At 63.2% G+C, this 27320-nt stretch overlaps 4 protein-coding genes across 6 annotated transcripts; 2 read left to right on the top strand and 2 right to left on the bottom strand.

Moving 5' to 3' along the window:
- Positions 1–1967: 1967 nt before the first annotated feature.
- GAL3ST1 (galactose-3-O-sulfotransferase 1) lies at positions 1968–8331 on the bottom strand. 3 transcript variants are annotated; one of them, XM_054288733.1, is made up of 3 exons: positions 8175–8331; positions 5318–5451; positions 1968–4113 (listed from the first exon to the last, which is right to left on the bottom strand). In XM_054288733.1, the coding sequence occupies exons 2-3, from the start codon at positions 5440–5442 to the stop codon at positions 2970–2972; spliced, it is 1269 nt and encodes a 422-aa protein (XP_054144708.1). In that variant the 5' UTR covers positions 5443–5451; positions 8175–8331; the 3' UTR covers positions 1968–2969. The 3 variants fall into 3 exon arrangements, with proteins under 3 accessions (XP_054144708.1, XP_054144707.1, XP_054144706.1); XM_054288732.1 differs by lacking the exon at positions 8175–8331 and adding an exon at positions 6709–6911; XM_054288731.1 differs by lacking the exon at positions 8175–8331 and adding an exon at positions 6602–6676.
- Positions 8332–11309: 2978 nt separating this feature from the next.
- On the bottom strand, positions 11310–19095 carry PES1 (pescadillo ribosomal biogenesis factor 1). The gene is made up of 15 exons (XM_054288644.1): positions 19054–19095; positions 18607–18686; positions 18164–18317; positions 17979–18088; positions 16701–16872; positions 15608–15697; positions 14267–14383; positions 14067–14144; positions 13653–13742; positions 13370–13500; positions 13103–13228; positions 12824–13008; positions 12566–12738; positions 12034–12201; positions 11310–11783 (listed from the first exon to the last, which is right to left on the bottom strand). The coding sequence occupies exons 1-15, from the start codon at positions 19075–19077 to the stop codon at positions 11697–11699; spliced, it is 1785 nt and encodes a 594-aa protein (XP_054144619.1). The 5' UTR covers positions 19078–19095; the 3' UTR covers positions 11310–11696.
- Positions 19096–20514: 1419 nt separating this feature from the next.
- On the top strand, positions 20515–23048 carry TCN2 (transcobalamin 2). Its single transcript, XM_054288645.1, is given in 12 exon segments — positions 20515–20692; positions 20694–20803; positions 20805–20860; positions 20863–21055; positions 21126–21173; positions 21253–21386; positions 21482–21640; positions 21716–21891; positions 22114–22288; positions 22378–22570; positions 22732–22853; positions 22950–23048. Coding segments are annotated over 12 exon segments (1467 nt in total). The 5' UTR covers positions 20515–20653; the 3' UTR covers positions 23012–23048.
- Positions 23049–23908: 860 nt separating this feature from the next.
- Positions 23909–26223, top strand: SLC35E4 (solute carrier family 35 member E4). The gene is made up of 2 exons (XM_054288886.1): positions 23909–24503; positions 25730–26223. The coding sequence occupies exons 1-2, from the start codon at positions 23909–23911 to the stop codon at positions 26155–26157; spliced, it is 1023 nt and encodes a 340-aa protein (XP_054144861.1). The 3' UTR covers positions 26158–26223.
- The last annotated feature ends 1097 nt before the right edge of the window (positions 26224–27320 follow it).

Here is a 27320-nt window from a genome sequence, read left to right as displayed (position 1 = left end):
CCCTGTCCCCATGCCTGAGGGCATCACTGGAGCTGTCACCGTGTGACCAGGGGGCTCTGAGGCAGCTGGAGCCATGGTGGTCCCTGCAAGGGAAGGGCTGAGCCAGCAGTAGCATGTCCCAGACACAGCAGGGACATCCAGGTCCTCAGGTGTCCCCAGGACTTGTTGGGGACAGCAGCACAAAGGCAGGGAGAGCACCCAGGAGCACATCAGGGGCTCCTCTTTCCCCAGCCCCACCTGCACCACAGGAACACACCAGGAGCATTCCCAGCACTGGGGACAGACCAGGAGCTGCTCATGCGGTGAGACACCGCTGCCAGCAGCCACAGACCCCACCAGTGCCTGTGATCCCCCTCACCCCCACCAGGGCCCACCAGCCCTGCTGGGACCTCAGGGGAGCTCCTGGCAGCCCCTTGCCCCAACCCTCAGAGCTTGGGATCATTTTAGGAAGGCTCCTCTACCCTGGCCAGCCCCCAGGTGACCACCAGGAGCCAGCACTGGGCAAAGCAAGGGGCACCCACCTCCCTCAGGACAGCCAGTGGGAGGAATGAAGGGGGATCCCAGCCCCAGTCACCTGGCACCTCCAGCACAGCCCCACACAGCAGCACCAACAAGCACAGCTCCATCCCTGGTGAGCAGCATCCCCACCCCACCAGCTGGGGGTCTTTATGGGCTTGGGGCTGGGTGTCAATGGGTCCCAGCTGGCACTGGTGGGGCTGGGGGCTTTGCTGGGTCTCTGCAGCCATCAGCAGCCCCACACCTGGGGCTGGTCCCACCTCTCACACCTTCCCAGTCCCACCACAAGAGCCTGTGCCCATCTTCCAGTCCCCATTGCATCCACAGCCCCAGTGCCACCACTCAGACTGGTCCTGCAGGTGGTCCTGAGCAAGATCCCACACCCACCAGTTAGTCCTGGTCCCAAATGCACTAATCAGTCCTGGTCCCAGGTGTGATGCTGGGCCTCCCATGCCATTGTTGTGGTCCTGGTCCTCAGCAAGGTGGAGATCCCACCACAAGGTCCCATCCCCACCAGTCAGTCCTGGTCCTGTGCATGGTGCTGCTCCCACCATGTCCTTGTACTCCTGCACATGGTGCTGATCCAAGCAGATCCCAGTTCACCACATGGCCTGGTCCCATCACTCAGCCTCGGTCCCTTGGATGTCCCTGGTCCCATCTCAAGGTTCTTAAGCCCACCCCAGTTTGGACCCCATCATTGTCAGGATGCCATGGCTGATCCTGGTCCCACCAGAGAGTCCCAATCCCCAGCACCCCTCCTTGTCCCATCATAGCTCTGCTGGAGAGGAACACCACGTGGGAGCAGCAGCTTGGCCACAGCCAGAACAGAGACCTGGTGAAGTGCTCGTGTCCCTGGGTCCTGCCTGCCTCAGGTGTCCCCATCACAGCCCCAACACCGCCACAGGTCTCCTCTGAGTGGGCTGACCAGGTGCCCTGGCTGCAGAGGGAGTGTGGAGAAGACCCAGTGCAAGTCCCATGGCCACCCCTGAAATGGGCCCCCCCACCAGCAGCAGAGCTGGAACACGGTGGCATCAGTGGTTTGTGTCACCAGGGATGGCAGGTCCCATAGCTCTGCTGTCCCTGTGAAGCCAGCAGATCTTCCTGGGGGCATCTGCACACTATGAGGATGTCCCCCACACCCAGCAGGGACACTGGGGACAGACCTAGGCACACCACTCACATTGAGGGTCTCATTCCTCAGCACTGCTGGGTGACATGGGGCCCTCCACCCCAGGATTGAAGGGGACAGTGGTGCCAGGACCCTGGGGAGCTCCCAGAAGGAGCAGGGACTGGCTGAACATCCTGCTGTGGCTGTGAGAACATCCTCACCTCACCTCATCCATCCCATCCCAGAGGAGGAGATGGCTGGAGACCAGCTGGGCCATCCTTATATCCAAAACTACCAAATATACAATGATATTACAAAAGTAAATTATTTTTTTATTTCTGGTTTTTACAGAAGGAGCTGAACACAGGTAGGGGGACAATGGGGGTCCCTTTGCTGGGGAGTGGCTCAGCCACAGGTGCCACCTCTGTGCCCAGCCAGGGCCACTCTCAGTGGGACGTGGTGTCACCGGTGTCATCCAGCCCAGCTGGGACGCACGAGGTTTGTCCCCAAGGCAGGGTGAGCACTGGGGATGGCCCCTGCCCTCAGCATCCCCACTGTGCCCTGGATGGCATCACAGGGACAGTCCCACTGCCCCCGCTCCCATCTCCTCCCCACACCAGTTGTCACCAGACCCTGTTGGCCTTTTGGAATGTCCCCTGTGGGGACGAGGACCACGGGCTCCTCTAACTGGGATGATGGGGGGCAGTGAGGGTGTGCCCTGTGCCACGGGGACCTGTTGATAAAGGCCGGGGCTTTTGGGATGGGTTTTCCAATCTCCAAATGGCTCCGGGTGCCTCTAGGTCACAGCCTAGCTGTTGGTGGGCTGAGAACATGCTGCACTCATCACACCCAAGGGCAGAGGCAGTGCAGCAGATTCTGACATTACCACACCCCAAAACCAGGGCTCAGTGGGGTGATTTGAGGAGCTCCTGGAGGGTTGGGTTCCCTGTGGGCATCTCTGCCCACCCTGGGCAAGGGAAACCCTCTAGCACTGCTGTCCCAGCACATCCCTGCCTGCACCCAGCAACCTGGTGATGGATGTCCTGCTCCCGCTGTGACGAGGCCACATCCTTCATAAATCTCTCCTCCAGCTTTTCCATGGGGAAGGAAGAAGTGGATCCTGCAGGAAAACACCACCCCTGGGCCCCCAGCCCTTGACCCTGCTGACAGAGGCAGAGTCTCCGCTCTCCTGCCCAAGCTGGGGCTCTGCAGGAAAGTGATGGAGGGTCCCCCCAAAAGTTCCTGGGCTCCAGAGCCTCCAGCCAGTTCCAAACCAAGAGAACCATGAGTAACAAAAACGAAAGCACCTGGTTCTTCCCCAGGGAAGCGGGGCACCTGCCAGCCCCTACCACTTGAGGAAGTCCCGCACGTGGCTCCATAGCTTGGTGATCCAGAGGTTGGCCCCCAGGTCAGTCAGGTACTGGATTTCGGGCGTCAGCATCTTGCGGCACAGCTTCTGGTGCTTCTTGCTGATCTTCTTCTTCAAGTTGTACCCCAGGATGGTCTTCTCCCCCAGGGGCTGCCAGGGCTGCATGGAGGACTCCTGGATGGCGCTGGCGTCCACGGCGTGTCCCCCGTCGATGCAGATGCTGGTCATCTTCTTGTTCTCCCTCTGCAGCTTGGCCACGTCCCTGGCCATCCTCTCCCTCCCGTAGGCCTCCACCTTGCGCCAAAAGGTGGCATTGAAGTAGCGGTAGAGCTTGGCGTCGATCAGGTTCCAGGCGGTCGCCTGCTCGTACAGCTCCGGGGTCAGCCGCGACACCGTGGAGCCCTTGCGGGCGTTGAGCTTGAAGTAGAGGACGTCCTCCAGCTGCCAACACAGCAGGTCCTTGAGCAGCACCAGCGACTCATCAAAGTACTCGAGCAACATGACGAGGTGGAAGCGGCGGTCGATCTCCCGGATGTGCTCCTCCACCAGCGGGCTGTTGGCGTCCATGCTGCTGTCGTAGCCGAAGTCGAAGAACAGGAGGTTTTGGAGGTAGTGAGCGTTGTACCCGTTGGGGTCGTAGTAGTGCTGGGGGTCCCGGAGGAACTCGTCCAGCTTGTCCTCCCCGGTGATCTTCCAGGTGAGGGGGATGACGGGCCCGAAGTAGTGGAAGGAGGACTCGAAGAGGTACGCGGGGTCCCGCAGCACGGTGACGAAGGTGGCGTCGGGCGGCAGGAGCTTGCGCACCTCCTCGTAGTGGAAGCGCATGTGGTTGCAGATGATGTTGAAGCACACCCCGGGCCGGTAGTGCTGCACCTGGCTGCGCTCAAAGAAGGACGGGTAGTAGAAGTCGTTGCGGCCGTTGGGGAAGGCGAATTTCAGGCGGTGCTTCTCCCCGAAGCGGAAGAGGATGTTGAGGATGGTGCTGCTGGCGGTCTTGTGGGTCTTCATGAACATGACGTTGAGCTTGGGCTGGCAGCTCCACCCCGAGGTGCTGCCCGAGCTGTTGGACAGGGATGAAGCCTGGGCCAGGTGGGAGGAGCAGGAGAAGGGCACGGGGATCCTGGGTGAGAGAAGAGGTGGAGCACCATGGTGAGGTGCACTGGGACTTAGAAGGCTTTGGGATATTCTGTGCTGGTGGAGCTGGAACTGCGGATGGGTTCTGGACCTGGGCATAGGTGCTGGACCTTGGGAATATATGCTGAACCTGGGAATGGGTGTTGGACCTGGGGACAGGTGCTGGACCTGGGAATGGGTTCTGGAAATGGAAATAGAGCAGGGGGTCTCCATGGGCATGGCCACAGTGGTCCTGGAGGTGATGCCAAAAAGTGCATCAAGGAGAGCTCTCCAAGGTCACAACTCCATGGAGAGGACCTGATAACATTTTTATGGGGTATGAAAGCTCTCAACCCTGGATTGAGAGGGGAGCTATGGAGGACGCTTGGGAGCTCTCAACCCTGGATTGCTGCAGGGGGGCCAGCGAGCTCTCAGCTCTTTGTAGGATCCATGGGGGAGGCCAGGGACCTCTCAACCCCTTATAGAAGTCATAAACTTCTCACAGTCATGAATTCCTCCATGGAGGAGTTCTGGGAGCTCTCAACCCTTTACAGGAGTCACAAACCCCTCAAGGGATCTGTGGAGCTCTGGCACCCCTCAACACCTTGTGGGATGCAAGAAAGATTCAGCTCCCAGCAAAAAGGGAAATAATTCCAGAGCCTGGCCCCACAGATGAGTTCATGGGCCCTGGAGGAACATGTGAGGACACAAGGGACCTTATCTGAGCTGCCTGAGGCAGCGAGCAGAGCCCACAGAGTCGAGTGACTTTGGACACCTGTAATCAACTTGCCAAAGTGATCTTTGATGAGGATCCCCACCCAACAGCGCCAGGTTTGTGAGGCACGTGGACCATGTTTACAAGCTTGGAGATTAATTTGATGACAGGCAGCACGGGCAGGAGCTGAGTGCTGTGGAGCAGTGAAAGAACCGGAGACTTGAATCCTCTCCTCTCTCCTCTCTCCTCTCTCCTCTCTCCTCTCTCCTCTCTCTCTCCCTTTCCCTCCCCTTTCCACCCAGGAGCACTGAGTCCCCACAGTGTCCCCAGCCCTGCCAGGAGTTGGGGACTGCAGGAAGGGGACATTTTGGTGTGAAGCCACCAGGGCCTGGAAAGCCCCGGGGCCATCTCCATGTCCCCCATGTCCATCTGGGGGTTCCTGGTGTGGAACAGGGAGGCCGAGCTGCAGGGGGGCACGCGGGGACCCCAGACTCACTCAGTGACGCTGACTTGCAGCGGGGGGACGGCGTAGGAGTAGAGCAGCAACATGAAGCTGGTCAGGAGGGTCCCCAGGACCAGCCCCTTGCACATGGACCTCCAGGGCTTCCCATGCCACAGCATCCTGGTCACCTGCAGCCAGAGAGGAGAGACGATGGTGCCAGGGACACGGGGACTGGGGGTGTGTGGCTCCAGCGAGGCACGTGGACGTGTCACAGGCACGGCAATTCCCAGGAAAGCATCCCACTGGTGCCTGGCGTGACCCACAACACATCTATGGCACGGGCCCAGCGGCTCTGCCCACCCTGCCAACCTTTGCCCGCCCTGGGAAAACCGAGTGACTCCCAACGGGAGAGGCTGCAGGGCTGGGATTGGGGGAAAGGGGAGCCATGGAGAGCCCAGGGGCAGAGCGGGCAACTGGGGGACAGAGAGGCCATTCTCCACTGGGACACCACCAGCACCAGCAGGCGGTTCCTGAGGGTGCTGGGATCCATTTGCCCAGGAAAATCTGCAGGCCAGAGCAGGAGCTGCAGCAGCTCGGGATGGTTTGGGTGCTGCAGTACCCTCCCAGTGCGGCCTCTCAGCCCTGCCAGCAGCACTGGGGGGCTCAGCAGCCCCAGGTGGGGGCCAGGGACACGGAACTGGGGACAGAGGGGTGCAGGCAGGATGGCATCCCCAACACACAAAACACACACACACAGAGGGCACACACAGACACCCCAGTCCCCTGTGTGCGCCAGGACACACAGCCCTCAATGCATATTCATACACAAAATGTGCGCACACATCAGCCATGCTCACACACGGACACACACACACACACAGACACACACACGGACACACACACGGACACACGCTCACAGAGCCCCTGTGCCCGCTGCCCCCTCCCCAGCGCTCCCCCCGTGTCCCCATCCCTGTCCCCTCCCTCCTCCCGGGACACGGGGGTCACCCTCACTGTGACACCGCATTGCAGCAGCGCCGTCCCCTGCGGCAGGACACGGGGACACGGGGACACGAGGACACGGGGACACGGCACCCGTGACCGCAGCCCTCCACAGCACAGCTCCGCTCCCTGGAGCCCCCCCCGAGCTGGGGGCTGAGCCCCCCGGCCCTGCACCCCCATTTAGCGGCGGGAGCAGCATCACCTGCCCGCCCCAGCTCCCGCTGCTCCCGCTGCTCCCCATCCTCCGGAGCCCCCCGGCCAAGGCTGGCTGCGCTCCCACTGCGTTACACCCCCAAAAATAACCCCGGCCCCCCACCCCCGCCTCGCATCACCCCTCACCCCTCAGGGCTCCCGCGGATATCCCGGCGGGATGCGACCCCGCTGCCACGAGCCGCGGGTCGCAGCCCGGCACATCCCAGCCCCAGAGCCCCCCGCCCCCGGCTCACCCCCGGCCCCGCGGCGATCCCGGGGCGCCGCCGCTGCCGCCGCTGCCCCGCTCCGGCCCCCCCGGCTCGGATCGCCTCGTGCCGCCGAGATTTCCAGCTCGATGAATAATGAATGGAAAATGCAACCGGAGCCCCGGGCTGCGGCCGGCGCTGGGCACAGCGCCGCGGGCAGGGGGGGAGCTGCCACAGGGGCACCCCAAAAGCTCATCCAAGTGCCCCCCACTTCCCCTGGAGCCGGGACCGCTGGATCAGGCCGGGCTGGTGCATCCAGCCTCTTGCCGAATGGTTTTCATGTGCGAGTGGGGGTGCTCGGTGTCACCACGGGGGGAGCAGGTGGCTCTGACAGTATCCCAAAAGCACCGTGTGGGTGGGAATGCCAGACGGCTCCAGGAGCAGCTGGAGTTCGGCTTTACACGGTCGGTGCCTGTGATTCCATCACAGTCACCGCCTGGCACCACCTGGAAAAGCCACTGGCCCTTTGAGAGGGCTGGGGAGACACCCACTTTTGTGGGTGCTGCCAAGAGGGAGCAAAGTTGGCACCAGCTTTGCTGGCACCAGCTCCACAGGAGAGAGTGAAATGGCACCATAAACCTCTCTGATAAGTCCCAGTGAATGCCAGTGAGTCCAGATGTGTCTCAATGGATCCTCACAGATCCCTATGGGACCCCACCAGGTCCCCAGGACCACACAGCATCAAATTCCAGAGCTCTGGGATGCCAAGGGGATGCCTTGCTCCACTCTGCCTGCCTCCCAGGGGTGGTTCTGGCAAACACTCCCCAGCCAAATATTCTATTGACTTTGCCTTGAGTGAGCAGCTTAATTATTAATAGCTCGTTAGGAGAGAGTGGTGCACTGGGTGTTCTCCTGGGGCTCCCACGGGTGGGGTGTGCCCGTGGCGCCAGCTGGCTGAGATGCCCAGCTGGAGAGCACGGCTGCACCCACCATTTCCTCAAGGGGTACCCCCAGGCCAGGCCAGGCCAGGCCACCCAGCCCTGCAGCCCCCTCTCCGTGTCCCAGCAGCTCTCCATCTCCCTGCGGGCACCCTAGTTGGCTTTTGGGATTTCCCTACAGCATCCATTTTTTTAATCGGGCCAAGCCCCTGCCTTACATAAGGCGCATGCACCTGCTTGCTCCTGATCCCACAAATCCATGGACACGCTGTTTTCCACAGGCCCCATCCCACACGGGCATGCTGCTTCCAACCCCCCTGTCCCCTCTGTGCCCCATGAGTACACAATTCCCCTCATCTTCCTGCCCCATAGAGCTGCTTCCTGAGCATCCCACTGCCCCCCAGCACCCCAACACCCTCCAGGCATCCCAACACCCCCTCAAGCATCACACTACCACCTTATCATCCTGTGGCCCCCTCAGCATCCCACTGCCTCCCAAGCAACCCAACGAGCATCCTGCTGCCCCCTTCCCATCCTGCCACCCTCCAAGCACCCCCGCACCCCAGTATCCATCACCTTTTCCTGTCCCGCACCGCAGGCGCTGGGCCGTGCCTCTGCTCTCCTGCGCTGACCGGGGTGCCGGGGGAGCGGGCGGCACGGGGCGGGGGTGCCGATGCTGCTCCGACATGGAATAAGCTCTTCCCGGGCAGCTCCCCGCAAATGCCGGCTTTTCCAAAGCCTCCCCACTGCACGGCGCCGTTTATGGCATCACCGGGATCGCGGCCCTGGGTCTCCGGCCTGGCAAGGGGGAAGGGGACAGCAGTGGGAGCGGCTGGCGGGGGACGCGGGGCTGCGGCCGGGCACTGCCCGGCTCCCCGGGGCCGGCCCTGGGTGCCTGCGGCCACCCCAAGGCACCCGGCCCCCACCCACTGCCGGGGCACAGAGGAGCCATTCAGCCCGTGCCGCGAACAACGGGGACATTTGTCTCCATCTGTGACCGCGGCCTCAACGGGGACATTGTCCCCGCGGGCCCCGCTGCCGGCCCCTCGGCTCCCTGCCACCAGCCCGGCGTGGCCCCACAGCCCTGGGTGACCATGGCTGGCCCTGGGCGGCCGCACCCACCTCTCGGCAGCTACCGTCGTCCTCCTCCTCCTCCCGGTCCCACAGGACGGCTCCTGGCCTGGCTGTCACCTCCCTCAGCCGGAGCTCACCGGGGTTTGGGGAGCTCCCTCACCCCGGCCCAGCCCCCTGCTCCCCGGGGCACCCCGGCCACGCACCATCGGCTCCCCTTCATTCTCCCGCAGCTTCCCCGCCCTCCTTCCTCCCTCCCACTATGTTTCCATGGCTTTATGGCCTTAATGACAGCAATATTCCAGCATCTCCAACCTTGGTGTGACAAGTGTGGGACAACCACGATGCCACCAGCCTTTCCACGCTCCTCTTGTCACAGTGGCCAACTGGGTGCCCAGAGGGTGCCCTGGCTGCACCAGGAGGGCTCAGCCCTGTCGCTGGTCCATCACCCTGCATGTGGCAGGGTGAAAAAGGGGCTCTTGTGTTCCTGGATGCAGCCTTGGCTCTTCCTGCTGGCCTTAGTCTCTCACTAACAGAGGTGGTGTCAGCATTGGGGCCCCAAGCAAGGGGTGACCCCCTTGGTCATGCCTGGGGCTCACCATCCCTGTTGGAGGTGTTTGGGGTTCAGAGCTTGTCCCTAAAGGATTTGAGGACATCACCTTGCAGTGAGCTGGCAGCTCTTGCCCCATCCTGCCTGGCCTCATCAGCTCCCACACCAGGGTAACCTGCACAACCCTCCGGGATCAAGAAAAGCCAAAACACCTCAGTTTTCACCACCATCATCATAGTTGCAACAGGAGGGATGAAGACCATTTATCACAGTCACAGGATTTGCTGTGGAATTGTCCCTCCCTTCCTCTGCAGGGCACCTCTCCCAATTCCAGGTTTCTCCCTCTTTTTTGGGATGGGTCACAGAGGGACACCAGGTTTCCCCCTTTTTGCAGGTGGGTTATGAAGGGATTCCACGTTTCCCTTGTGTTTTTGAGGGGATGGACTGTGAAGGTTTCCCCCCCGTTTTTTTTTTTTTTTTTTGAATGGGTCACAAAGCATTTCCAGGTTTCTCATTTTCTGGGGAATGGGTTGTAAAGGGTTTGCAGCCAGAAGAGAGCTGCAGTGGCCAGTATGTGGCAGCTCAGCCATGGAATGCTGACAGCCTGGGGGATGGATGTGAGCGAGCTGGGAAGCTGCAACCCCCCAATCTCCACATCCACCATGTCCCACAGAGTGACCAGGAGGACTCCACCACCTCACACCCACCCCTGTCCCTGTCCCTCCCAGATTTGGGGATACACAGCAGCACTCACTGAGAGCCGTGATGGCCGGAGCCGTGGATCCTGAGGGAGCCATGGATCCTGAGGGAGCTGTGGATCCTCAAGATTGGGTGAGGAGGCTGAGGGTGACAACGCTGAGGGGTCACACTTGGCTGGACACAGCCTTTATGGGCTGGGGAGGCCCTGGGCAGCTGGACCAGCCTGTGCCCACTGGCACCGGCCCTGCCCGGCTGGCCCAGGCCCTCAGCCTGGCCTGGGAGCGAGGCCTGGGGCTGGGATTTGGGAACTGGGGTTTGTTTGGAACCAGGGTTGGTTTGTTTGGGGCTGGGGTTTGCTTGTTTAGGGCTGGGATGTTTTTCTTTAGAATTGGAGTTTGTTTGTTTGGGGTCAGGATTTGTTTGTTTGGGTCAGGAGCTCCCAAGGTTTAAGGCCCCGTTGGGGCTCTCCTGCTCTGAGGGGAGCCCCAGCCCTGGGGGTGTCCCAGGGGTCGGTCCTGCTCCTCTTGGGAGAGGGGAAAGCAAGGAGAAAACCATGAAAACAAACGGAAAAGCCTTCCAACCCTCTGAAATGGAAAAAAAAAATATAAAGAAAAAGAAAAGAGGGGGAAGGAGGTTAAAAAAGGGGGGAGGGGTTGGTCCTGCTCCTCTTGGGAGAGGGGAAAGCAAGGAGAAAACCATGAAAACAAACGGAAAAGCCTTCCAACCCTCTGAAATGGAAAAAAAAATATATAAAGAAAAAGAAAAGAGGGGGAAGGAGGTAAAAAAAAAAGGGGGAGAAAAAGCAGGGGAACGAGTGAAGGGGAAAAATAAAAAATAAAAAGGAATAAAAATAAAAGGGAAAAGATAGAAAAGAACAAATGAAAAAGAGAAAAATGGAAAACAGGGAGAATGGAAACAGTAAAAAGATAAAAAGCACTTAAATAAAATAGAAAATCAAAAAAAAAAAAGGGAAAAATATTTAGGAAAAGAAACTAAAAAGAAATAAAATCTGGAAGTCTGGGTGTTCCCAGCTCTTCTGTCTGAGCTCACTCCCTTCCAGGGGCTGTCTCTCTCCAGATCCTCTCTGTGTCGCCACGGCAGTGCCAGGTATGTCCTCCAAGAATTCTTCAGAGTGAGACAGAGCCTTTACCACATTTGGGGACAAAGGTGTGCCCCATAAAGCCCATGAGACACCTTGTCCCCAGCTATGGTGTCTCCAAGGTGTTTTTGGGGGAAAACCCAGGACTGACAGGTAACTGCTGGTGCCAGGAACACATCCAGCAGGATCAGCAACCCTGGCACCAGCCATGGATGTCCACATCCATCCACATCACTTCCTGAGGGGCCTCCCCCACACCCAGGCGGAAGGAGCAGACAACAAACACCACCAGAAAAGCATCACCTTCTTTAATTAAAAATAAAAATACAGGGGAATATGGTTTTCTGTGTGGACACTGGGAAGCAGCTCTGGGCTCCACACTCCTCTGCCCCGGGGAGCTCTGGGAGCCAGGCTCCAGCAGCCAGGGCTGTGCAAATTCACACGGAATGATCCCAGAGCTCTCCTTGGCCTCCTCTTCCTCACACAGAGGTGGCACCAGCAGGGAGAGGACAGTCCTTGTAACACCGACTCCGCAGAGGGGAGCGGGGCAAAGGCAGAGCAGCAGGTGGATTTACAGATGGGACACCTTTCAAACACAGCATTTCTGCCCCAGGAGCAAAGCCAGGGGTTTTCCACCCAAAGGCAACAGTGGAAAACCATCGATGAGCCCCTGGCCCCATCACGCTTGCCGCGCCTTCTTGTTCTTCTTCTTCTGCTCCTTGAGGGCTGCGTCGTGGGCTTTCCTCTTCTCAGCCAGTTTGTTGGCCTGGGGAGAGACCCCCGAGACCCCCAGTCAGAGCAGGAGAGGGGCTGCGAGCCCTCAGACCCACCCAAGCTCCAGCTGCACGTGGAGGACGGGCCCCATAGCACCGGGATCAGGGCTGGGCTACAGGGAGGGCACACAGGGAGCTCTGCCTGTCTGGGGACACTGGCAGGGACCTCAACCCTTCACCAGGGACAGGGAGGAGCAGAAGGAATGAGTGGGTTTGCATGAGGTGAGGGCCCAGCCTCCGTACCTCGCGGATTTTGCGCTTCTTCCCGAACATGATCTTCTTGTACAGGTACTTCTCCCTCTTCTTCATCATCATGATGGCCAAGCGCTTCTCCTCCTGCTGCTGCTCCTGCTCCAGGCGCTGCTTGTCCTCCAGCCGCACCTTCCCCGCTGTCACCTTCACAGGGAGCACCTGTGGGGAGCCAGGCAGCTCAGGACACCGGGAACCCCCTCCTTCCACGGGGAAAGGCATTTCCAGCCCTTCCACTGCGGGCCAGGGAGAAGAGCCACAGCCCTCACAGCCAGGCCCTGACAGGGATGGCAGCTGCAGCTCATCAGTGTGGGGGCCAGGAGCACCCCTGGGAGTGCTCCAGGCTGGGCTTGGCGCACCCTGGGACAGTGGGAGGTGTCCCTGCCCATGGCAGAGGCTGGAACAAGATGAGCTTTAAGGCCCCTCCCAACCCAAACCATTCCATGACTGACTACCCAGTGGTCCCAGGACAGGGACACCCCTCAGCAGGGACAGTGACACTAGGGCTGCCTCCATGGGCTCCCACCTTTTTGCTCTGTGTGCTCTGAGTCTTCTGTTCTTCCATCTTTTGCTCTTCCATCTTCTGTAATTTCATCTCCTCTTCTTTCTCAGACTCATCTTCCTCTTCCTCCTCTTCTTTGTCATTGTCACCTTCCTCTTCCTCCTCTTCTTCCTCCTCCTCCTCTTCACTCTCTTCCTCTACAAAGAGACACCATCATTACCCTTGGGATGCTCCGCAGCAGGCACAGTCCAGCTCCCAAACTCCTCTGGGGGCTGCCAGCACCTGGATTCTCTCCCCTCTGCAGGGCCAGCAGCTTCAGCTTCTCGGGAGGGACGTAGTCACCCTCCTTCTCCGTCACGAAGGGCGAGAGGTGCGGGGGCAGCAGGAGCCCGGGGAAATAATCGGCCACGGGCAGGCACAGCTTGGCGTTGACCGAGTCAAAAACCCACTGGGGCTGCAGGTAGTACCTGGGTGGGGCAGAGGGGACACACCTGAGCCTCTGGAGCCCGTGGGACAGCTCTGGGATGGCTGCTCTGGGCAGGGCCCCCCTGTCCCACGCACCTGCCAACCACCTGCTTGTCCAGGCGGGGCCGGTCGATGATGTGGTGGGTGATGGACAGGTCGCTGGCGTCGTAGGTGGCACCGATGCACAGGGACTTGTCCCAGGACACCTGGCCACCAAAGCACCTGTGGGCAACGCCACCGAGGAGTCAGACGGGCAGGCGGGACCCTCAGGGTCACCCCACCCGCAGGACCTTGGGTGACTTGGCCCCAAAGTCCTGCCAGAGGGGGAGGCCAGGGCTGCCGAGGGTCTCTGCCTCCACGCACCGGATGACGAAGGCCAGCGGCTCCCGGGGCACCTCCCTGTTGAGGAAGAAGCGCAGCCCCTCAAAGAGCTTCTTGTGCTTCTCCAGAGCCTCCTGCTCCTTCTTCTTGGCATCCATCAGCTCTGCTGTCTCCTGCTCAGAGCAAAGCCCTCAGCCTCCTCCCCACACACAGCCTTTGCCAAGGCCCCCTCGGCCAAGAGGGGTCTCAGGAGCTGCCCCCCCCCAGCCTGGGCACAGGACAGGATCCCCCAAGGCCAGGGATGAGCCCCCCACCAGGGTCTTACCCCCTCCACTGGGAATTCATCTATCTCCACCTCGTCCTCGTGGGCTGGAGCCACTGCCCGGGCCAGGCTGGAGCTCAGAGCCGAGAGCCTCTGCAGGGACAGGACACAGAGTCACATCCAGGGGTGGGAATGGGGGAAGGGGGTTTCTCAGAGCCAGGGCCTGGACAGAATTCAGCTCCTCCAGGCCCCATCCCCAGCATGGGGCTCTGGGGGGTCCCTGGCCATGCAGGGGGCGGCTGATGGTGCCCAAAGCCAAGCCCAGCTCTGCCCTACAGGAACAGGGAGTTTGGGATCAGCTCCCCCACCCTGCAGGGATCTGGCTCTGTCCCTCAGTGCCATGCCAGGAGGGCTATGAGCAGGACACAAATGCCACACAGTGTCCCCACAGGTCACAGTGCCAGCAGTGTCCCTCACCTCCAGGTAGCTCTCTGAATCCATGGCGTACTCCTTGCCCTCTGCAGGCTTCAGCTCATCCTCAGCCTGGGTGTCGATCTGGGGAGGAAAAGGGGTGAGCAGGCAGCTCCCAAACACAGATATCCCAAAAATCTCTCATTTCCAGCAATCCAGTTGTCACCGCCGCAGGGTGGGACACAGTGACCCCGGGATGGCCTCACCTTGGGGGGGTACAGCAGGTTCAGGGACTGGTAGAGGCGGAAGTTGACGAAGCCCAGGAGGGTGGTGTAGAACTCGGTGAAGGTGGCCATGACCCGGTAATCCACGTCTGTGGGGTGCTGCCAGCACACGGGATGGGACACAGGGATAAAGGACCCCCCTCCACAGGGACCCATCCCACACACAGGGAGAAGGATCACACAATATCCCCACTTGGGAAGGGACCCACAGGATCATCCAGTCCCACCACCCTTGTCCCTGCCCAGACCCCCAACAGCCCCACCCTGTCCATCCCTGGCAGTGCTGCCCAAAGGCTCCTGGAGCTCTGGCAGCCTCGGGGCCGTGCCCATTCCCTGGGGAGCCTGGGCGAGCTCCTCTGGAGGAAAAGCCTTTCCTTGAAAACCAACCTAAACATGCCCCAAGTGCAGAGAAGTCACAGCCACCACCAGACCCTGGGCAGGGAGAGCTCTGCAGGCTCCCCCCAGGGATCTGCTGCCATCCCTCCATGTGCCTGGATACATGGAACACTACATCCCACCATGGATGGGGACCTTGGGGTTTGGTCCAGGGACTCCAACTCCTCAAGGTGAAGAGTGCAGGGGACAGCAGAGCTGGACAAGAGCAGGACAAGGGGAATGGCTCCCACTGCCAGAGGGCAGGGATGGATGGGATATTGGGAATTGGGAATTGTTCCCTGGCAGAGTGGGCAGGCCCTGGCACAGGGTGCCCAGAGCAGCTGTGGCTGCCCCTGGATCCCTGGCAGTGCCCAAGGCCAGGCTGGACAGGGCTTGGAGCCACCTGGGACAGTGGAAGGTGTCCTTGCCCATGGCAGGGGTGGAATGGGATGGGCTTTAAGGTTCTTTCCAACTGATAACATTCCAGGGTTCTATGATTCAGAACCATAAAACCACAAAACCTGAACCCAACCGTGCTCAGCCCTGGAAATGCCGGGAGGGAATGGAGAGGGCCCTGCTGTGCCTGTGAGCTCCTGCCAAGGCTCAGGGGAAGCTGTCCCAGCACAGCAGGGACATCCCCATGCCCTGGAGACTCTGCAGAATCCCTTTGGGGAGGCTGCAGGTCTGACTCATCCCTTCCCTCTGCTCCCACAGGTTAATCTTTAATGGCTGATAAAGGAGCACATTAATAATTGAGGATATATGAATGACTGGGGAGACTGGCACCGGCAGCCCTGGGGATCCCAGGGTGACAGCTGGCTGTGTCCCCACGTGCCTCTGCAGCCAGGCCCCGTGATGTGTGTGTCCCATGTGCCACGGGACAGTCCCTCACCCCTTGGTGATCCCCAGGCACCCAGGGTGACCCCCGGGCTGTCCCCAGGTACTCACGTCGTGGGCGAAGGCGTAGGGGGTGATCCAGGTGATGGGCTGCCCCAGCACCTCTGCCTGGTAGTAGATGCCCTTGATGGAGAGGAACACCTGGCAGGACAGAGCACGGGCTCAGCAGGAGGAAGGCTGCTGTGTCCCTGTCACTGTCACCCTGCCCCTGGCAGGAGGTTCCTCAGATCCCAGTGGGATGAGTGACCCAATAATCCAGTGGGGTCCCTGCCCTGGCACCCCAGTGGGATCCTGTCACAGACATGTTTTATGGAAAATCCTTTCCTTAGGATTTTTTCTCCTGAGAAGCTGGGAGGCCTCAGGAACATAATGTAAACAATGATTATCTGCTGCTGTGGAATGCAACAAGTGCATCTGTGATTGGTCTCATGTGGTCGTTTTTAATTAATGGCCAATCACAGCCCAGCTGTTCAGACTGTCTCAGTCAGCCAGTAATTTCTTTTCTATTCTTAGCCAGCCTTCTGATGAAATCCTTTCTTTTACTCTTTTAGTATAGTTTTAATATAATATATATCATAAAATAATAAATCAAACCTCCTGAAACATGGAGTCAGATCCTCATCTCTTCCTTCATCCTAAGACCCCTGTGAACACCGTCACAATATCCCTGCCCTGGCATCCCAGTGGGATCCCTGCCCTGTCCCCCCGGTGGGATCAGTGACCCGACATCGCAGTGTCCCCCTGCCCTGATCCCCTCAGTGGGATGTGTGAGCCGATAATCCAGTGGGGTCCCTGCTCTGACACCCCAATGGGATCTGTTACCTGACACCCCAGTGTCCCCCTGCCCTGTGCCCCCCGTGTCCCCAGGCAGGGCTGAGTGTCCCCCCGGTGTCCCTCTGCCCCAATCCCGCAGTGTCCCCAGGCAGGGCTGGCTGTCCCGGCAGTGTCCCCCTGTCCTGTCCCCCCAGTGTCCCCAGGCAGGGCTGGCTGTTCCTGCAGTGTCCCCCTGCCCTGACCCCTTGGTGTCCCCCTGCCCGGTCCCCGCAGTGTCCCCAGGCAGGGCTGGCTGTCCCCCCGGTGTCCCCAGGCCGGGCTGGCTGTCCCTGCAGTGTCCCCAGGCAGGGCTGGCTGTCCCCGGTCCCACCTTGCGCAGGGAGCGGGAGGCGATGACGAAGTTCTGGAACTCCACAGCCAGGCGCCGGCACAGCTGCACCGTCTGCACGTGGCACTTGCCCGTGCGGGGGAAGGTGGAGAACAGGAAGCACATGGACAGGGCATCGTCCAGGTCCCGCAGCGCGTCCACAAACGTGGGGTACCTGTGCCCAGGGAGGGGACACGGGGGTCACTGCCAGCCCCAGAGCCCTGCACAGGCTGCTGGGGCTGGGGGACAGCCAGGGGGAGGAAGGAATGGGAGCTGTGCAGCATCCAGCTGCTCATCCCAGCACAGGACAGAGTGATGGAACAGCCTCATTCAGAATGGTTATGGGGTTTCCTCCCTCCTGTGTCCCTCCCTCACCAGAGCCTTGGCAGCTTTAACCCTTCACCAGCCCCCTGAGGAAAGCACCACACAGGGAATTCAAGGGAGCTCCCTGTGCTCTCCTGGAGCCACCCAGGATGGCTGGCTCCTCTCTCATTCCTTCTTCTCCAGCCCAGAAACACAAAATTCCACCAATAAATCCAGAAATTGAACATGAGGTGGATTCCCAGAGAGGGATGGACGTGGTGGAAGACCAGAGAATCCCAGGATGGGTTGGGTGGGGGGAGACCTTAAAGCCCACCCAGTGCCACCCCTGCCGTGGCAGGGACACCTCCCACTGTCCCAGGTGCTCCCAGCCCCAGTGTCCAGCCTGGCCTTGGGCACTGCCAGGGATCCAGGGGCAGCCCCAGCTGCTCTGGGCACCCTGTGCCAGGGCCTGCCCACCCTGCCAGGGAACAATTCCCAATTCCCAATATCCCATCCATCCCTGCCCTCTGGCACTGGGAGCCATTCCCTGTGTCCTGTCCCTCCATCCCTTGTCCCCAGTCCCTCTCCAGCTCTCCTGGAGCCCCTTCAGGCCCTGCAAGGGGCTCTGAGCTCTCCCTGGAGCCTTCTCCTCTCCAGATGAGCACCCCAGCTCTCCCAGCCTGGCTCCAGAGCAGAGGGATGGATGGCCTGAAAACCACAGAGATTCCCACAGGATCATCCAGTGCCACCCCTGCCATGGCAGGGACACCTCCCACTGTCCCAGGCTGCTCCAAGCCCTGTCCAACCTGGCCTTGGACATTCCAGGGATCAATGGGCAGCCATAACTCCGGAGCAGAGGAGCTCCAGCCCCTGCAGCATCTCTGGTGCCTCCTCTGGGCTCTCCCCAGCAGCTCCAGGTCCCTGCAGTGCTGTGCCCAGGGCTGGGTGCTGCAGGAGGCTCAGCCAGGGCTGCCTCACCTCTCCTTGACGATGTGGTCGAGTTTGTAGGTGGGTTTGTTGTCCTTCAGCCTCTCCACAGTGCCCCACTCGCTCTTGCCGTAGGCCTTGCGCAGCTTCCTGACAAACACCTGTGGGGACAGGGGGACGTGGGGGCTCTGTGGACAGGGACAGAGCCCAGGGGGGCCCCTCGGGGGGACACTCACCTTGTACTCCCGGAATTTGTTGACGATGGGCTCATGGAGCAGGAATTTGATGTCCTTGAGCAGGTAGAAGGTCCTGGGGGCCGTGGAGCCCTTGTTCACCTTCTTCTTGTGCTTGGGCTCATGGGGGTAAATCCCCTTGAGGATGCAGAGGCGCCTGGGGACAAGGGACAATGCTGGGACAGGGGGGCCACGGCTGCTCTGTGTCCCCTGGGCCAGCCCGGACCCCTCCCATGCAGGGGGAACCCCGAACTCGGCAGCCTGAACCCGGGGCAGCTGCGGGACAGGGAGAGCCCTCGGCCGTGCCAGGGCCACCCCCACCCCCACAGCGGGCTCCACCGCCCCTCGCTGCCCTGGGTGGCACCGGGGGAGCTCGGGGCACCGGAGGGTTCGCAGGAAGGGGGTGAAGGGGGTTTGGGGTTCGGGGGGCACCGCAAGGGCCGCACCTGAAGTCGGGCAGGCTCAGCTGCAGCTTCTTCCGCGCCCGGTTGCGGGTGATATAGTTGGTGGCGGCTCCGCGCTCGTACTGGGGAGAGACGGCGGCGTTGGGGGAGCTCGGGGGGGCGGAGGGGAGCCCCGCAACCGGCCCGGGGCCACCGGGACCCCCGGCAGCGGAGAGGGAGCAGGGACGGGAACTGGGGCAAGGCGGGCTGGAAGGGGGCACCGGGCACGGCCAGCGCGGGGGCAGGAACGGAACCGGGCACAGGGAGAGGGAGCGAGCAGCGCCGCCAGGGAGGGCTGCAGGGGCACGGCGCGGCCGGAGGGGCGGCACCGGCACCGGGGGAGCAGCACCGGGCCGGCACCGGGGGGCGCGGGGAGGGCAGGGAGGGGGGAGGGAGGGACGGCCCGGGGAGGCGCCGGGCGGTGAGCGGAGGGCAGGACGGGCCCGGTACCTTCTTCTTCTCCAGCCCGCCCATGGCCCCAGCGCCGCCGCCGCCGCCGCCGCCACGTGCCCGCGCAACGAAGGACCCCGCGCTGCCCGCGAACCGCCTGCGCCCGCCGCCGGGCCTGCGCACACCGAAACCGCCCCGCGCGGGCACCGAGCGCGGCGTGAGCACCGAGAGCAAAGCGGGCACCGAGAGCAAAGCGGGCACCGGGCGGGCCGGGGCAGGCGGCACCGGGGGCTCAGTCAGGCGCGCCGCGGGCAGCCCACAGCCTTAGCAGGAGGGGTCCTGAGGCGCAGAGAGCATTGGGATATTGCGGTGCCGCGCGGGGCATGCCGGGATATAGCGAGGCAGGAGGCGCGAGGCATGTCGGGATATACCGCGGCATAGTAGCGCGGGGCATGCCGGGAGGTACTGGGGCGGGGCTGCGCAGGGCACGCCGGGACACAATGAGGCAATGCCACTGAGCATGCTGGGATATAGCGAGGCAGAGGTGGCGCGAAGCATGCTGGGATATAGCGAGGCAGTGCTGGCGCTGAGCATGCCGGGATATAGCGACGTGGGATGGCGCAAAGCACGCCGGGATATAGCGAGGCAGGATGGACAGGCCCGGCCTGGGTTCAGGGGCTGGTGACACACCGGGATGGCGGCCGCGGGTCTCTGCCCGGGCCTGCGGGTCCCGCTGCCCTCCTGTGGTCCCTGGCGCCGCAGCACCGACCGCAGGCACCGGCCTGGGGCCCACAGCGGGGCCGGTTTTTGGGGAACACCCGGGCATGGGGGGTCTCGGTGCCAGGGGCTCCCCAGGCCCGCCCCCGTGCTCGGGTGTCCCCGGGCTGGCGGGACCTGAGCCCAGTGCGGCCCCGGGATCCCCTCCTGGGCTCGGGGATTCGCTTTCGTGGCTCAGGACCGCACCCAGCCCCCGGCAGGGGAGTGTCACCTCTCGGGGCTCAGGAACCCCTCAGCCCCGGCTTTAGGGATGTTTGGGGGGTTTCGTGCTCCCTCCCCGCCCGTCCCGCGGCTCTCGGCGCGGCTGATCCATCCCCGCTTTCTCAATTAAATCGTTCTTGGAGGCGAGCACGGCGATTCTTTCCAGGGGCCGGGTTTGGCCGGGTTTCAGCCCTGTCTATTTTCGAGCTGTGGCCGCCGGCGCTGGCCCGGGCAGGGTGTCCCGGGCTGTCCCGGGCAGGCTGCCCCGGGCTGTCCCCGCTCCCCTCGGCCGCGCCTCAGCACAACTTCTGCCCCGTTTGTGCTGACTCGGCCCCGTTGTGCGGAAACGGCCTCTCGCCACACCTTCCCGTGCTGTCCCCGCTCCCGGCTCGTCCTGTCTCTCTCGGCTGTCCCCGCCGTGTCCCCTGTCCCGCTCCGCCATGGGGCTGCCGCTGCTGCTGCTGCTGCTGCTGCCCGCGCTGCTGCCCGCGCTGCTGCCCGCCCGCTGCTGCGGTGAGTGCGGCCCCGGTCCCCGAACCTGCCCGGGATCCCCCGGCCGGGGCTCGCCCTGAGCTCGGGGGGTCCCCGAGGAGCGGGGCTGGGGGGATGAGCCCCATCTCCAGCCCTCGGTGACAAATTCTCCGGGGCTCAGCTCCCCTCAACCCACCCCTGCTCCTGCTCCATGTCACCTCTCCTTGTTTCTTCCTCTTTTTTTGCTGGAAAGTATGGAGGTTATGGGATCTGGAGGGTGTGTGGATGGGTGGGTGCTGGGGTCGCTCCCCGCCGCGGCCCCGCGCAGCTTTGGGGGGGCTGTGGGGCTGCAGGGCCGTACCGGGGGGATGTCTCGGCTCTCTCGGGCTCCCTGACCTGCGCTGCCTCTCCCGGGCCGGGCAGAGCCCCCGGCGGGCTCGGAGGGCGCCGTGCGGGCGCTGAGTGCGCGGCTGCTGGGGCTGGCGGGGGACCCCGAACGGGACCCGGACCCCGCCGTGTACCTGGCCCTGCGCCTGGCCCGAGAGCACCATCCCCGGCTGGAGCGGCGCTACCTGGAGCGGCTGCAGGAGAACTTCCAGCACCCGTACGGCAGGTGGGTGCCCGGGGTCCCCGCGGGCCTTTGGGGCTGCTTCTGTCCCCTGTGCTGACACTCTGACCCGCAGGAGCCTGCAGGACTACGGCCGCTCCCGGTGGGACGCTGAGCGCGGCATGTAAGTGTGGGTGTCCCGGAGTCCCCTCGGGGCCGGTGGCACCTCGGGCGGTGCCCTGGGAGGTGACGGTGCCTTGCAGGAGCGCGGAGGAGCCCCCGCACACGGGGCGGCTGGCACTGTACCTGCTGGGGCTGCAGGCCTCCTGTCCCCCCGTCAGTCCCCATCGCTCGCTGGTGACATGGCTCAAGTACTACCTGGAGGAGGAGTGGACAGGTGAGGGTGTCCCCGCGGGGTGAGTGCCCCCCTGGCACTACACGTCGGGCCGTGAGGCACCGGCTCACCCTGGTGACACCACCCGTTGTCCCCAGGCTCCCAGCAGCGAGGCCACCCCGTCACCAGTTACTACCAGTACGGGCTGGGTGTGCTGGCGCTGTGCGTGCACCGCAAGCGCGTGCGGGACCAGGTGGTGCAGCGGCTCCTCACGGCCCAGCAGCACGGAAAGCTCGGGCACGGTGGCAACACCGTGGGTAAGGGCCATTGGGCACAGGTGGTGGCACCCTGGCAGTGTGTGACTCGGGGGTGACACCGGGCTGTCCCTGCAGACACCGAGGCCGTGCTGGCGCTGGCCTTCACCTGCCTGGAGCGGAGGAGGCTGGTGGGGACCCAGCTGGCGGCCAAGCTCCGGCTGGCTGCGCACGAGGCCAGCAGGAACATGGCCAAGGCCCAGGGCCCTGACGGCATCATCGGCAACATCTACAGCACCCCGTGGGCCCTGCAGGTGTGTCACCTGAGGGGACATCTGGGCTGGCACTGGGAATGGGCATGGGGGAAGTGGGTCTGCAGATCTGGGTGTGGGTGCAGGTGCAGATGTGGGTGCAGGTGCAGATGTGGGTGCCCAGGCAGATGCAGCTGCTGTGGGGCAGGTGATGCTCAGCAATGCAGTGCCCAGGTACCCAACCCTCCTCCCTCTTCCCACCACCTCCATCCCTCCCCGTCCCAGGTGTTCCTGGCCACAGGCGAGTGCCAGACGGAGCCGGCGTTCGGCCAGGCCATGGCTGCCCTGCTGGAGAACCTGGAAGCCTTCGGCACCGCTGCCACCATGGCCCAGGTGCTGCCGGTGCTGCACGGCCACTCCTACCTGGACATCGCCTCCAGGCACTGCGGGGAGGAGCCAGGTGAGAGCTGGGCTAACGGGACTGGGGTCAGCGCCGGTGTCACCACAGGGGTGGCTGCGTGTCACCAGTGCCGTGATGGCTTCCCGCAGACACGCTGACACCCCTGGACACGGAGCCCCTGCCTGAGGTGCCGGGGAACAAGACGGTGCAGCTGGTGGTGGAGTGTCCCCTGCCCTGGTGCTATGACCTCCAGCTCTACGACCGCCTGGTGCCCGTGCCCGCCGCCGCCTCCCTGCTGGACGTGCTCCAGGCGGCCGCGGCGCTGGACCCCCGGGAATTCAGGTGTGTGGGGGTCACGCTGTGGTGGCCACGTGTCCTGCAGCTGTGCCCTGTGCCGGGCTCACTCCGTTCCCAGCTCACAGCTCCCTTGGAGCTGCTCTGTGCCCCCCCAGCAGTGCCGAGGCCGCAGCCTCGCCCCCCTGACCCCGCTGTGCCATCCCCAGGTTCCACACCCAGGACACCCCCCAGGGCCCCTTCCTGACCCAGGTGCTGGGGCTGGAGGCCCGGCAGGAGAAGCGGAACTACTGGCAGATCCTGTCTGCGCCCAGCACCCCCCTGCAGATGGGTGAGTGGCGAGTGGGGGTCCCTGGGGAGGTGGCAGGGATCCCCCACAGCCCCGTGGCTGCTGTCTCACCCCGGACTTTTGTCCCTCTCCCCACAGGTATCGCCGAGTACAGACCCCCTGATGGGGCGACCGTCATCCTGCGCCTCAGCGAGTGGTAGAGGGTGGGGGGGTGATGGCAATGAAACCCCCACTGTGGGCACAGGACCTGCCGGCTCCCTGCCTCCTGCTTTCCGTGGGCCAGCACCCCAAATCTGCTAGGGGCATGAGGAGGGGACACACACCATGCTCTGTGTCCTACAGGAGCACCAAAACCAGCAGCCCCTCCAGTCCTGGTCGCACTCGGGAATGGGGCAGGCGGCCGCTGGGAGCAGCCGCTTTTAGGGTGTCCAAAGCATTTTTGGGGCGGCCAAAAATTTGGGGAGTCTGAATCGGCGCTGTTCATCCTCAGCAAGCTGGATCCTCCTCCGGGGTTACTGAGCCCCCACTGTCCCAGGGCTCGGGCACCGCAGTGCCCGAGGGGCACCCCCAAATCTGCACATCTGTGATTCCTCGGGAGTTTAACCCGGCCCCAAACCCCCGGGGCAGCGGCGGGCCGGGCTCGGGGCTCAGCGCCGGGGCCGGGCGGGGTTGGGAGCGGCGCCGCTGTCAGCACGGAGGGCGCTGCGGGCCGGTGCCCGCGGGGCGGGCGGTGCCGGCGGTGCCCCCGGGGGTGCCCGGTGCCCGTGCCCGCCGTGCCCCGCCCGCCCGGCAGTGACGCGCTGCCCTCGCGGGGCGGAGCCTCCGCCCTCCGCTCCCGCCATCACCAAACTTTCCGCCCGCCCCGGCCGCCGCCGCCTCCCGGCACATGGCACCGCCAGCCCGGCGCTGAGCCCCGCCAGCAGCACCGCCGGGCAGCGGGGACAGCGCCACCCGGGCTGCGGGGACAGCGCGGCCGCCACCCGGGGACAGCGCGGCCGCCGCCGCGCCAGCGCCGCTGTCACCGGCAGCCATCGCGGGGCTCAGGGAGGACGGGGCAGAGCGGCGAGGGGCGGCCGGAGGCGGCGGAGCCCGTGCCCATGTGCCCGCGGTCGCGGCGGGGCGATGAAGCCGCGATGAGCGCGGCGGGCACCGTGCGGCCCTGGAAGCCCGACCCGGGGCAGGCGCACGGGGGGCGGCCGCCGGGGCCGGCGCTGCCGCTGACCCTCAGCGTGCTGGCCTGGCTGGGCACCGGCACCACCATGGCCGGCCTCAACAAGTGGATCTTCGCCGCTCACGGGTTCCGCTACCCGCTGCTGCTCTCGGCGCTGCACATGCTGTCCGGCGTGGCCGTGGGCTACCCGCTGGGCTGGGCGCGGGCTCCGGGCCCCCGGCCCCGCGCCAGGATCTACCTGCTCAGCCTCACCTTCTGCACCAGCGTGGCCCTGGGCAACCTGGGCCTGAGCTACGTGCAGCTGGACGTGGCCCAGGCCGTGGCCACCACCACGCCGCTGGTGACGCTGCTGCTGGGGCTGCTGGGGGGCCGGCGGCCGCACCCGCTGCAGTTCTGGGCCATGGGGCCGGTGTGCGCCGGGGCCGCCTGCAGCATCGCCGGCGGCCTCTGCTTCTCCCAGCCCGGCTGCGGCTTCCTGCTGGCCGCCACCGTGCTCCGCGCCCTCAAGTCCATCCAGCAGAGTAAGTGCCACCTGTCCCTGTCTTGCATGTCCACCCCTGGGGTGCAGGGGTGCTGGTGTCACCTCGGTGCCATCCCCGGTGCTGGGGGTTCTCCCTGCTCGCCCTGCCATCCTCTGTGCACCCTGGTGTCACCCCAGCCCCAATGCCACCCCACCCTATCACTGGTGTCACCCTAATGCCTCCTTTGTGCTTTAACCGTGGCCACGGTGTCACCCCAACCGTGGTGGCACTCTGGCTCCCAGGTTCACCCCAGTCCTGGTGCCACCTGCTGTCCCTGTTGGCCTTGGTGCCACCCCTGTGGCATGGCACCCTTGTCGTGCTTGTGGCCCTGCCCTGAGGTGACCTGACTTTAGTTTGTCATTGGTGACACCATTGGTGTCCCTGTGGTGTCCTTGGGCCAGGGAGGGTGGAGGTGCCCTAGCTTGGCTCAGGGTCACCCAGCCTGTCCCATCCCTGTGGGCTGCTGGACTCCCTGCGAGTCCCCCGTTCCCAGGGTGGCCACGGTGCCACCCGGGCCATGGTGTCCTTGGCACATGGCAGTGAGGAGCCAGCTGGGATGGCTCTGGCTGGGAAGGGAGCGTTTCCTCTGGAGCCTGTGGCTCAGGGCACCGTGGGGACAGGCTCTGGCATGGGGCCCTGTGCCCACCGCAAGGGCTCCATGGCTGTAGTGGGGTGCTGTGGCCCCCCAAGGGACACCACTGGTCTTTGTGCCACTGCTCTGTCACCCTTTCAACCCCGGTGGGATATGGACAGTGGCCCTGGGGAGGGTAGGGACATGTCTGTGTGTGGCAGCCAGCCCTGCTGTGCCTGCTGTCCCCACTGTCCTCAGATGACCTGGAGGGAGGAACATGGGGACAAACGTTCTAAAACAGACTGGGAAAGCTGCCCTGTCCTACCCTCCCAAACACAGGCACCCATGAAAGCAGACAGCCTCGGAATCAGGGCATCCCCAGAGTGGGACACCCCCTAAAGCAAGGAATCCCAGAAATGAAGGACTCCTGAACAGAGACACATCCAAACCAGGGAACCTCTAAACTGAGACCTCCCCAAACCAGGGCACCCCCAGCCCATGGAAGGACCTGCCCCTCTTCATTTTCCCCTTCCCAGTGACATTTGGGATCCCTTTACTGCTCTGTCTCCCGTGGGTGGGTGTCTCGCGTGGGTGTCCCTGCGGCGGGCGGGTGTTCCCGTGGGATGTCCCACTGACCGTCCCCCTGTCCCCCCAGGTGTGCTGCTGCAGGAGGACCGTCTGGACGCGCTGTCCCTGCTGGGCCTGACGTCCCTGCCCAGCTTCGTGCTGCTGTTCGGGGCGGCCGTGGCGCTGGAGCTGGGCCCCTCGTGGCAGGGCGTCCTTCGGCCCGACGCCGCGCTCTGGGGCTGCGTCCTGCTCAGCTGCCTGGGCTCCGTCCTCTACAACCTGGCCACCTCCTGCCTCCTGTCGCTCACGTCGGCCCTGACGCTGCACCTGCTGGGCAGCCTCACCGTGGTGGGCAACCTGCTGCTGTCGTGGCTGCTGTTCGGCACGCGGCTGGGCGCGCTGGGCTACGCCGGCGTGGCGCTGACGCTGGCGGGGATGGTGCTGTACCACCAGCCCCGGCTCCTGGCCGCCTGCTGGGGCCTCTGTGGGCTGCGGCGGCACCCGCGGCACGAGTAGGGACCCACGGGGGGTGAGGGGCTGGGAGGGCTCTGGGGGAGCGCTGGGCACGTGTGTGCCAATGAGTGTGACTCCTCTGTGCACGTGTGTGTGCCAGGGTGTGTAACTGTGCACGCCTGTGCCAATGAGTGTGACTCCTCTGTGCACGTGTGTGTGCCAGTGAGTGTGACTCTTCTGTGCACGTGTGTGTGCCAGGGTGTGTAACTGTGCATGCCTGTGCCAATGAGTGTGACTCCTCTGTGCACGTGTGTGTGCCTGAGTGTGTAACTGTGCACGTGTGTGTGACTCTGTGCACGTGTGCCAATGAGTGACTCCTCTGTGCAGTGTGTGCCAGTGTGTGTGACTGTGCACACGTGTGCCAATGAGTGTGACTCCTCTGTGCACGTGTGTACCAAGGCGTGTAATTGTGCATGTGTGTGCCAGGGTGTGTGTGCCTGTGCACATGTGTGCCAAGATATGTGTCTGACTCTGAGCACATGTGTGCCAGTGTGTGCCTGCACATGCTGTGCCTGTGTGTGCCAGTGTGTCTGCCAGTGTGCGTGACTGTGTACACGTGTGCCAGTGTGTATGACTGTGCCCACGTGTGCCACTGTGTGTGTGTGACTGTGCACGTGTGTGCCACTGTGTGTGACTCTGTGCCAGTGTGTGCCAGGGTGTGTGTCACTGTGCACACGTGCCCAGGGTGTGTGACTCCTCTGCACGTGTGTGTGCCAGTGTGTGTGACTCTGTGCAGTGTGTGTGTGACTGTGCACGTGTGTGCCAGTGTGCATGGCTCTGTGTGCACACAGCTGCTGAGGCGCACACGTGTGTCAGTGTGCATGGTTGTGTGCACGTGTGTTTTCTGGTGTGCCCAGAAGTGAGTGTACACGCCCTGCTTTGCACAGTGTCCGGGTGTGCTGGTGAGCACAGCACTGTGCACACGGACGTGCTGATGTGCACACGTGATGTGTGCACGTGTGTGGAATTGCACACTCTTGGGTGTGAGTGGGTTTGTGCACAGCTCTGTGCTTGTGGGTGTGCACAGGCTCTGCAGGTGTGAGCATGGCCCTGTGTGGGACGTGCCTGTGTTGATGTGTATGACACTGCACACGTTGGTGTGCACAGCTCTGTATGTGTGTGTTGGTGTGCACGTGTTGGTTGTGTATGTGTTGGTGCGCACAGGC

The sequence above is a fragment of the Melozone crissalis genome, unplaced genomic scaffold (genome assembly GCF_028551555.1).
Source record: "Melozone crissalis strain CALT ecotype California unplaced genomic scaffold, PUWL_Pcris_2 ptg000063l_1, whole genome shotgun sequence".
NCBI lineage: Eukaryota > Metazoa > Chordata > Aves > Passeriformes > Passerellidae > Melozone > Melozone crissalis.
The sequence above is the reverse complement of the archived record's forward strand: the minus strand, read 5'-3'. Positions and strand labels throughout refer to the sequence as shown.

Coding starts and splice junctions, on each gene's coding strand:
- GAL3ST1 (XM_054288733.1), bottom strand. CDS start 5,442: ATGCTGTGGCATGGGAAGCCCTGGAGGTCCATGTGCAAGGGGCTGGTC. Junction 4,114..5,317: donor CTGCAAGTCAGCGTCACTGA/GTGAGTCTGGGG, acceptor TCTCTCACCCAG/GATCCCCGTGCCCTTCTCCT.
- PES1 (XM_054288644.1), bottom strand. CDS start 19,077: ATGGGCGGGCTGGAGAAGAAGAAG. Junction 13,501..13,652: donor ATGAATTCCCAGTGGAGGGG/GTAAGACCCTGG, acceptor TGCTCTGAGCAG/GAGACAGCAGAGCTGATGGA. Junction 13,229..13,369: donor CCGCTGGCCTTCGTCATCCG/GTGCGTGGAGGC, acceptor CGTTGCCCACAG/GTGCTTTGGTGGCCAGGTGT.
- SLC35E4 (XM_054288886.1), top strand. CDS start 23,909: ATGTGCCCGCGGTCGCGGCGGGGCGATGAAGCCGCGATGAGCGCGGCG. Junction 24,504..25,729: donor CCTCAAGTCCATCCAGCAGA/GTAAGTGCCACC, acceptor CTGTCCCCCCAG/GTGTGCTGCTGCAGGAGGAC.